The following is a 10,860-nucleotide window of genomic DNA, read 5'->3' as shown; positions in this document are numbered from 1 at the left end:
TGTTTGTTCAATCTAAGTAAGATTTCACTTAAATTCCAATGTTGTTCGTTTTATTGGTAAACGAAACTTCGGTTACATACGCTGGAACCAGAACTACAAACATGTTTGGAACGAACACCATAATGTTGACATTGGGACCAGAACAGGCCTAAACATGAAGACGTTGGGACCAGAAGCCCGTTTCACAAAGCGCACGTAGCGCTACGTCTTCGTAACAACCATGGCGACGTCGCTGTTCGTGGACACAAGCGTCGTCCTGCATGGGTGTAAACATTTGGCCTAGCTGGCTGTACTGACATCAGAGAATTTACCGAACATATCAGGACCTTTTGACTGATAACAGACTCTTTCATTAAGATTTTGGGAAGATATTTTCGTAATAAATCTGACTTTGCTCAGGAAAAATAACGCAACATCACAGTATTTTTCTTCAAACAATGACTCTCCCGGGGCGTTTTTCTTGCCAGCTCACCCTTACAAGTTACTGCAGTATCCAGCCCAACATGCAAGCATTGTTACAGAGACAGCCAATCTCAGTTGCCTTCTCATGGCTGGTTCCCCGCATTTTCACTGGAAACTCCCCTCTCTTGACCCCTCACTTAATTTCTTACGGATATATCCGACACGGAATTGGACCGAGCTCAGCACGTGTTACAGTGCGCAGGACGGATGACATTGGCACTCGCCGGGTAAGCAGTCTGCCATTCACGCGTGTAGGTAGGTAGTCAGGTTGAAAAAGTAAATTTAAAAGAAGGTAATGTGATATTTGTCGATCTCGATGCTTGTTATCTCTTAAGATATCATCTTTGTTTTGTTTAAAAACTCCATTGATGAATAGTGCACATTACATTTCGATATAATGAAGGCTGAAAGCGATTGGCAGGCGAAGCGAATTCCATCGTGACATGTCTGCTAAAGATTTGGGTGAATTTTGACGAATTGGTATAAAAATGATGGTAGAGTGGGTAATTTTTGTGGTAAGACGGTTATTTGTGGGTCCAAGCGTGGACATCGCGCCAACAAGCTGAGCGCATCAATCTTATAAGAGCAAGATAACCACTGATATTGTACCTGACCTGTGTGCTTGTAGTTGACCTTGAGAAATAATATCCAGCTCTGTCAAGGTCGCTCGTATGACTGTAACAACCTCCTTGTTACAAGATCGGCGGTTCATTTGGAGGCAGTTGCCAGCAACCTGCAGGGTTGCTGCTTTTCTGGGGAAATGAGCAGGTAGCTGCCTACTTCACCAGGGTAGCCTTGTAGCCTATACAAAAAGATATAAGGAAAATAGAAGTAGACTGTCAGGCATCTTACTAAAACGTTTGGCCCTTACTGTTGAGCAGGGGACACACTAGATGGATTTTTCCGCACGTATTTTGTGAATTTCTAAAAATCCGCCTAATGTGTCCACGCAGGGTATTTTGCTGGCGATCTTGTCGGCCCTGAAATTCGCTTGCATCAACATGTCAGACACTAGCGAAGAAATATATGAGTGTGTTTGTGCACCAAATTGTGTTGACCTGTGACATTTTGTTTTGTGTCACATGGTTTAATAGGTCACATGACATGATCTACTGACAACGATCAACAGAAAAATCCACCTAGTTTGTCTGAAATTGTGCTTGTAATATTGACAGAATATTTCGCGAGGGATTAAGTTCATCCCTACAAGCGGAAAAAGTCCACCTAGTGTGTTCCCCGCTTTAGGTTTTTGTCATGTGAAACAAACCACTAAATTCCTTTCCTTGTTTTGTTTCTGTTGGAATTGACGATCTCTAGATAATCATTTTGATACAGTGAGAGGACAGAAAAATTATAAATTTTATTTATGAACGTGGTATTCATCTAAAAACCAGCAAATTTTTAGCCCAGTGATTAGGAGAAAACCCTTTTCATAAATTTTTGTTCACTTCATGCATGGGTCCATAGTCTCAAATTAGCGACAAAGGAATTCATATCATGATCAGAAAGATGTATGTTATTCAGGGAAGTGAAACACAGGGCTGGAAAAGGCATTAAGCTCCTCAGGAGCAAAGCAAATTACAAAAAGAGATTTGCACCATTTAAACAATTGATTTTTGATATGAATCATATTTCCGGGCAACACAGACAGTAGTTCACAGGGGGGCAGTATTGGGCAAAAATCACACTGGTTGTCTTTCAACTTTTTGTTGTGTTTTGTAGTTAAAATTGTGCCAAGCTATTCCTCAAGGCATCTTGTGGAAGAAAGTTACATGTAGTCTTAAAATTCACCTTTAAACAGCAGTATATTTCAATACGGCTCTACCGAATTTCCTCTCATGGCATGCCTGCGGTCACTCTCCCATGTGAAAGCCACATTTGTTTTATACGTGTTTTGTATAGGACAGGTGGGCCTTCTGGAAATGATTAATGGAGAGTTTCGAAGTTAACCAGGCATTAGTTCAGGATCTCCCTTAAAAACAAACAAGGGCTTGTTTGTACATTACTGTTGTACCAAGTAAAGGAGCTGAAAGGACTGAAGAATTCAGTGGACAATTTGTCACTTTCTTACCTTGAGAAATCATGAACACATTTGTCTACCTTCGTGGCTTCAGTCCTTAATAGAGGAGGATGTCTCTACTGCATGTAGTCTGCAGGATTTATTTTAAGTTCGGGTTAATGGACCGGTTCTGTTCTCTTGCTTTTCCAAGGATATAATTTGTGTAAAGCGAAATTCTGCTTCTCAGTGTGAATTTAATTCAAAATGAAAGGACTGACCCGTGAACTCCAGTGTATCCGATAACCTGCCTTACGTGACTAATGTACCTTTTCCTCACCTTTGCAAACGTTAAACCTAAAGGCCACTAATTTTTACTTCTGACTTTCCTGTGCTGAAATGGATAATGTCAGTGCGTACTGTCAAGGCTTCTACTTGTTTTTTAACCTTTGAATTTAAGGTTAGATTTCCGTTACTTTTAAACCTACTGAATGCATGGTAATTCATATTGACGTGTAAACGTGTTATCTTTCATTATTAAGAGCTTAGACATAAATTTGTGTTTTTGTATTCCACAGATAAAACTTGACACATTTCACCATGGGACCTAAAGTTGGCATCAATGGGTAAGTTCAATTCAGTAAGACATCCAGTTCTCACAGGTCATTGTAAACAGGAATGAATTTGCATACAAATCAGTACAAAGGACAGTATTGAGGAAAGCCATTTTCTTAACCATACATTTGAGAATAATGATGTAAATGCTTCCAATGTGTCCATATTCAGGTCAAATCTGATGCTCAGTTCATTTTGAACTAAAGGTGAAACAAGTTTGTGAATGGTAGTTTATTTCCTATACTTGTATCTGCCCAGATGCCCTGATTTGATCGTGGGAAAGGCATATAATTGGTAAAAGGTAATACAGGTACTTCCTATTTCTGTTTTATAGGTTTGGGCGCATTGGACGTCTTGTCATGCGGGCAGCTATCGACAAGGGACTCAATGTGGTGGCTGTCAATGACCCTTTCATTGATTTAGATTACATGGTGAGTGGATTAACTAAGATGCTACAGGATAGAGATTATGATAGCTGAGTGGTCAAGGAGCTGAACTTTGGATTATTTGTCCTTGACCAGTGTAGAACTGTGACAATGTACAATCTGACACCTTGTTAGATTTCAAGTCACTTGACTGAATGAACTGAGTTTGGGATCGGCAAGCTGAGCAGATATTTGCCTGTGAACTTTAGTTCTAGGTCACTGGCTTAATCAGCACCAATCAGAGGACACAAACCGGAGAACTAATCCAAGAAGTGAAATGAAGAGCTGATTTTGCTTCTCAAATACAAAAGCAAAATTTTGAAATTTAGATAAAGAGCACAACTTTTGGGAATAGGGTTTATTTCAGACCTTGTAAGCAAAAAAGAAGTGTAGTGAACAGTAACTAGATTTGATGTAGATTACACTTGAATCAAAATGGACGTCTTTGTACCAGCCGTCAGCCAAAGTGAATAGGTCAATAATCTTAAGGACAATTCCCAAGACTCAACACAAACCATCAAAGAACTAAGAAAGTCTATAAAGTATGGAATTAAAATGAATTCATACAGTAGTCAGCAGTTTTCAGTGATGTTGGAAAGTTCCAAGGCGAATGCATGAAATCTGTATTCAAATCCTGTACTTTTTGCTGTGGTGTTAATTCAAGGAATCTGTCGGGTACCTGGAAAATGACACATTTCCTCTTGTTCACTCCAACCATAAGCCTGATTGTAAAATGTTTTTGCATGTACATCCAACACCAATTAGAAAACGGATCAATAATTGAATGAAACACATAAATGAAGCAAATGCTGAAAACTGGACATGGGATTTGTTGTGTTGTTACAGGTGTACATGTTCAAGTATGACTCCACCCATGGTCGTTTCAAGGGAACAGTTGAGGCCCAGAATGGCAAATTGATAATCAACGGAAATCCTGTGGCTGTCTATGGATGGTATGACTGAGTTCAATATTATTTATCTTTCCTTTTAGTTTTAGTTTTTTGTTGATAAAATATAATAATATAATTTAAATAATTTTTTTTAATTGTTAATTATCCAAGATTCAATCACCTAGAACATTTATTACCAAAGTGTAAATGGAAACCATTTGTGTACCGAAGCCCTGTTAATGTTTTTATTGCTACCATCGCGTTTCTACGTTTTTGTAGCCGTGACCCCAAAGAAATTCCATGGAAAGACACTGGAGCTACCTATGTAGTCGAGTCCACTGGAGTCTTCACAACAAAAGAAAAGGCTTCTGTAAGTCTAGGCTTAACCTAAAATTACTTGAACAACTATGGGTTTGTCTGAAAGTAAAGATTATATGAAGATTATATGAAGATCATCTACAACAGTAGTAGTTGGAGGTTACTGTGTCCCACTAACTGGAGGTTCAAACCCAGCATTGGACAGGGAATTTATAGATTACTTTGCTCACTGTTTTGGGGCCATTGGTGACAAGTAGCAGTCTGTGATGCTTGTTCGCCATTTGTGTGCACATCACCTGTGGAGAAGATCATCAGTGACTTGCCAGAGGTAGATGGTTTACCCCAGGGACTCCACCTACCTCCACTCGTAAAATGGATCATGTAGTAGGAGTGAAGGTTTTTTGAAAATGGTGTTAGCTAACAATCCAATAAATAGATCAATAAAGATAATCTATGAAAAAGCCATGAGTAAAACTTAAAAGATCCTTAATATTCTTGAGTATAGTGACACCAATCAAATTTAAGATCTTTAATTCTTAATTACCTCCCACCAGGCTCATATGTCCGGAGGTGCCACAAAGGTGATTATCTCTGCTCCCTCAGCAGATGCCCCCATGTTTGTTATGGGGGTCAACGAGGACAAATATACAAAAGACTTAACAGTTGTAAGGTGAGAGAAAAATAACGTCCTTTAGCATCATGTACATGATTGTTGTCCATAGAAAGAAATCAGTTTTATGAATTTGTGTTTGACACAAATGCACTTTTTTGGGGCAAAGTTTTAGCTTAAGTCTGATGAAGCTTGGCTGAAAAAGTAGTTAACACATTTTTGTACCATGTACAATCCTGTTGGTAGGATAGTGTCTCGAATTGACACACCAGTCTTTGCTGCAACATTTGATACCATAGACTTTTAGTTTCCTCCACGCGTGAAAATAACTGATGAAGCCTTAGTGAAATCATGTTGATTACCGGAAGTAACTAGCAATCAGTCAAGGCCACTATGTTCCCAGTCAACTAATCAGTTAGATTGGTCTGGTTTTGTCCATTTCAAGCTCTTTTCTATATAGCACCATCTGCAGGCATGGCTGCCTTACTCTAGGGGGTCCTAGTCCCAGTTCTGTAGAAGTAACGTAATACATTACTGCAATAATGTCCTCTATGTAAAACAGTAGACCTGGCACAAATTTTGCAAGCAAGAACTTGTGTTGCCGTTTTAGAAAGGCATTGTGTAACCAGACCTGACTTACTGTGCTGCTGCCATACGTGGGAAGGTCTTCCAGCAACCTGCGGATGGTCGTGGGTTTCCCCAGTGTTTGCCAGGTTTCCTTCCACCATAATGCTGGCTGCTGTCATGTAAGCAAAATATTCTCAGTACAGTGTAAGACACCAATCAGATAAATAAATACTGTGCTGTTGTCTTGTATTACTCACTCCTAGAGGACTGTGCAAGAGAGGTGTTTTTGAGGAGTTGAACAAACCAATGATTGTTTGAGCCAAATGTATTGTCAAGTCTAATTATCTTGTGCATTTTACCTTGGCAGCAATGCATCGTGTACCACAAACTGTTTGGCTCCCGTTGCTAAGGTTATCAATGATAACTTCGGTATTTTGGAAGGCCTCATGACCACAGTTCATGCCTACACAGCCACACAGAAGACAGTAGATGGACCCAGTGCCAAGGTAAATCTTCAAATTTTTAATGTAGTAATATTAAATATATGTAGTAATATTTTTTATGTATCAATGCAATGATAAGCATGACACAAAAGTCATCATTTATGAAGCGCAACCAGTGTTGGATGGCTTTATGTGGAGTTCTAACATTCAGTCTAAGCAGTCCGGGGTTCAAAATTGATTAGTTAAGTTGAGTGAATGAATTATACCCTGAGTTGTCTGTCCTTCTAGGTGGCATGGATGGGGTTGGAGTTGAAAAATCAGGGTGCAAAATGGAAGGCTGTCTTCTGATAATTCTATGTTTTTGCACTTTCAGGATTCCAGTCTGTGAATGATTGCTTTCAATGAGCTCTTAGTTTTTTTCAGGATGTCTACATTCAAGTACACTATTCAGGGACCTCTGTGATCTTGTGGTTAGCGTGCCGTGCTAGTGCAGCACCAATGTAATCGCTGTGAGTTCAAGTCCAGCTCATGCTAGCCACCTATCTGGTTGCATGAAGGATTGGCCGCAGTCGTGGGTTTGCCCCTGGTCTCTGCCCTTTTTCCTCCCACCATTATGCCGGCCACCATCTGAATAAGTGAAATAAATCACCAGTCAAATATGTAAATGTAAATAAATGTACATTTTTTTTTTTTTTTAACACAATTTATTTACTAGAATTACATTTCAGTAGTATAGGGAGAGAGATTGTTACGATAGGATCGAGTGGATTGAGGTTGTAAGAGTTCAGGAGACAGAATAGGTATGCAGGTATACATGTAACCCATTGAAGCTCTAAAAGTAGTCCTGCAGGTAAAGACATGGCCTCCGGATCGCAAACCGATCTTAGACTGAAATCAAAATTTCCGTCATTGATCTTGGTATGTTCCTTTCCGTTATTTGAAAGTGAAATTTGTTGTACAGTAACTTACGCAGAGTTTGTGTTTAAATTTTAAATGTATGACAAAAGAAACAACAAATTTGAGGTCATTTAAAAAAGTCTGATCGTTTCGTGATCCCAACGCCTGCAGTAATCTGCTAGGCTGTGATATGGACTGTAATTCCTCAACCTTTTCGCATATGATAGAGCAGCTTTCAGCGTGATTAAGCCTCTCTTGTTGAATTGATTTTGGAGATACACTACATGGGTTGTGGGGACAATATCTGGACTCCAGAATATGCTTAGATAAATATCTTTTAAGCGTGGGAAAAGTTTGAAGAATTACAGTAGGTGTGACTTGTAACAGAGGATGATTTTGCGTGTTGACAGGACTGGCGTGGAGGCCGCACGGCAGCTCAGAACATCATACCCTCCTCTACTGGAGCAGCCAAGGCTGTCGGAAAAGTTATCCCAGAGCTCAATGGGTACGTACTTCATACTGTCAATCCCCTGTCTCAAATAAGCTGCCTGACTTATACTGGCCATGTTATATCATTAAATACATAACCTGGACAGTATTGATCTTACCAGCAAACATAGGGGTGTTTTTACCATAAATAATGTAAGGCATCAGTATTCAGGCCTCAGATTGGAAAAGAGCTTGAAAAGAAAGCTAAAGTTTGAAAAGTTTCCTGTTGGATATCAGCAGTGAGGGGAAGCTGGTGGATTAAACTTGTAACCTGTAGTATTGCTGAATCTTGGTTGTCATCAACGAAAACATGACAAACACTAGCTCACGGCTGGGATGCTCCGTCAGCTGTAAGGTAATTGTTTTTGTGGGATTAAAGCCATCAAGGTATCAAAGCTACATGGTTAGACCAATGTGAAACCTCCCTTATATTGTAGTGGTACAGAGCTGAACTTGCGCTTTAACCTGTTTTTTTTGTTACACCTGACAGTAAACTGACTGGCATGGCTTTCCGTGTTCCAGTACCAGATGTGTCTGTGGTTGACCTGACATGCCGTTTACAGAAGGGGGTAAGTAACTTACAACATTCCATATATTAATTAAAAAAGGTGGCAGTTTAGCCATTTTCCTGCCCCAATTAACATGACCATTGTCATACATAATTGAAAAATTCCTTACTGCACCATTGAACACCAGCCATGCCAAATAAAGTACTGAAATAAATAAATTGCTGAAAAAGCTGAAGATACGTTTAGCATAAAAAAATGAAGTAAGTGAATCTTAGCATTTTACAGATCTTGTTTTCTTCTGCCATTAACAGGCATCCTACGAACAGATCAAATCTGTCGTGAAGGCTGCAGCAGAAGGACCTATGAAGGGAGTCCTGGGATACACAGAAGATGATGTTGTGTCAACAGATTTCATTGGCGATGCTCACAGCAGTATATTTGATGCCAAGGCTGGCATTGCTCTCAACGATACCTTTGTAAAACTTGTCTCCTGGTGAGTTAATTTTACAGAGGTTCTCTGATACAACTGGCTATTCAGATAATGCAAAGTTGTTCTTCTCAACGTGAATGTTGTTAAAAATGATAGGAATGTCATGTGATCTTTGTCTGGCTTACAAATCTCAATCTGAAGCATAATTTTGCCATACTGGAATTTCATGCCTTTAGCCAAACGTATTGTTGACTGCTTCACTTCTCACCACTTTGTAGAAATTAAGTATGTAGTGAAGCAAATCTCCTGAAATTAAATTTGTCATGGAAAATTTATCTGAGATAAAGAAACCGACCTGACTGCTTGGTGAAAGGGGGTGATCAAACCTGGTTTAAATCACCTGTAAAGCTGACAACTATAATGGGATGGAAATATTGGGAATTTTAACACTTTTCCGAAAAAAATAAAAAATTATCATTTTCTTAGTTTCGTGTGATATTCTCACAGACCAGCTGATACTGTTACATTGAGTATAAAGTGTATTGATCTTTGTTACAGGTATGACAATGAGTATGGTTACAGTAACCGAGTTGTGGATCTGATCAACCACATGGCCCGCGTGGATGGATCCTAAATCCTTTTTCTGCACAGGACATTCTGTTTGCCAAGGATGAGCGAGTGAACAGACCATGCAGAAAGCTGTACAGTGTTTTGTCACTACTACTCAATACATCAATAGTCGCTGTTTTGTTAGTGCTTCGTAATTTTACTAATATGTGCTACTTGTTAAGGGATTTTTTTTAAAGCATACTATTTTATTTTTTGCTGATTTCTAATGGATGAAAGATTTTTCAGCATTTTCTCCTTGAATCATGATGGATATTTATGCTGAAGTCATACCACAGGTTTTCCATCTGAATTTAGTTTTACTTCTGTGGCATTATTTGATCTAAGAAAGGTGCCTGATTTATTAAGTGAGTCAAACAAATATTGATGTATGAAGTTCTGTGGAAGTCAGTAACGTGGAAGTTGTCCCGGATTTTTTTTGTGAGCTTGGAATGTGACAGAAAGAAGGTACTATTTAAAACCTGTGACCTTCAAGGAGGTGTGAAGTTTAGGGGTTTGTGGGAATTTTTCTTGATTATCATGTGGTAGACCCGCTTTTCTGATGCTAATTGTGAAAAGCAGATTCTTGAATGGACTGACGTCATATCATCCACCATGTGACCAGTTTCAGTACAATGAAGTTGCTGGTGGACCGCTAAACTTTGCTCTTCCCCTGATTTGGTATCTCAAACAGACTTCATCATCCATGTCATTTTGTTTGTCGAAAAATTTGGATTGTTGCCATACAGGTAAACACGCAGTGTTAATATCGAATCCTAAATAGTATTTATGTAGTGGTCTTTCGAAGTCCTGAATTGACGCATTAGGAACTGGAATATATCTAGGAACATAAGGGTATCGTAAGACAAGTATTACATTGATGATAATATGAAAGGACAAAATGTGAATACATCCCTAGAGATTTCTTCTCGGTGATAAAAACTAAATAGTACACAATGTTTGGCTAAGTTATTAGCAAGGATACACGATTTAGAAACTTGTGGAGAAATAAATGGCTCAGACTGAATTTGTTTTTTTTTTGTTTTTTTTGTTTTTGGTAATATTTGTTACCTTCACAAGTTTCCATTAAGCCCAAGTTGGGGCGGAGGTAATTAGCACGCCAGCACGGCGCAATGACCCAGGAGCCTCTCAACAATGCAATCGCTCTTGCTGACTTCCTATCCGGCCGTATATGGAAAGATCGCAGCAACTTGCGAATGGTCGTGTGTTCCCCCTATGCACTGCCTGGTTCCCTCCCACCATAATTGCTGGCCGACGTGTTATAAGTGAAATATTCTTAAGTAGGGCATAGAACACCAATCAAATAAATCAATTCCAAGTTGGGTCTCTTGCCTCTCACTTATGTCAAAGGTCTTAAATTGACAATGCTGGTCGAGGAACTTCTTTATCTTTGGTCCAGTATCGGTACTTGGTGACCGTATTAGGCGTTGCGTCCGGTGCTTGAATACGGCGTGGTGTTTTAGTGATACACTATTTCCAGCATTGAGACAGGCTTGCTACAAGGGAAACACCGATGTGAATTGACCGAAATATTGTTTGAAGCGAGTTAAATCAGTTGGATGTCTCGAACAACATTTATGTT

At 39.3% G+C, this 10,860-nt stretch overlaps 1 protein-coding gene across 1 annotated transcript; it reads left to right on the top strand.

Annotated features, from left to right (window-relative positions):
- Window positions 1-673: 673 nt before the first annotated feature.
- LOC135465419 (glyceraldehyde-3-phosphate dehydrogenase-like) lies at window positions 674-10,284 on the top strand. Its single transcript, XM_064742659.1, has 11 exons — window positions 674-717; window positions 3,037-3,084; window positions 3,408-3,504; window positions 4,345-4,451; window positions 4,668-4,758; window positions 5,261-5,376; window positions 6,251-6,389; window positions 7,634-7,728; window positions 8,203-8,281; window positions 8,533-8,714; window positions 9,210-10,284. Exons 2-11 carry the CDS (start codon window positions 3,059-3,061, stop codon window positions 9,283-9,285), a joined length of 1,008 nt encoding a protein of 335 aa, XP_064598729.1. The 5' UTR covers window positions 674-717; window positions 3,037-3,058; the 3' UTR covers window positions 9,286-10,284.
- The last annotated feature ends 576 nt before the right edge of the window (window positions 10,285-10,860 follow it).

The sequence above is a fragment of the Liolophura sinensis genome, chromosome 5 (assembly GCF_032854445.1).
Source record: "Liolophura sinensis isolate JHLJ2023 chromosome 5, CUHK_Ljap_v2, whole genome shotgun sequence".
NCBI classification, from domain to species: Eukaryota; Metazoa; Mollusca; class Polyplacophora; order Chitonida; family Chitonidae; genus Liolophura; species Liolophura sinensis.
Note: the sequence above shows the minus strand (reverse complement) of the source record. Positions and strands in the feature narration are given on the sequence as shown.

Excerpts from the sequence above, each read along its gene's own strand:
- LOC135465419 (XM_064742659.1), top strand. The coding sequence starts at position 3,059 with ATGGGACCTAAAGTTGGCATCAATGG. Across the intron at positions 4,452-4,667 it reads CCTGTGGCTGTCTATGGATG|CCGTGACCCCAAAGAAATTC; the intron begins GTATGACTGAGT and ends ACGTTTTTGTAG. Across the intron at positions 7,729-8,202 it reads GTTATCCCAGAGCTCAATGG|TAAACTGACTGGCATGGCTT; the intron begins GTACGTACTTCA and ends TACACCTGACAG.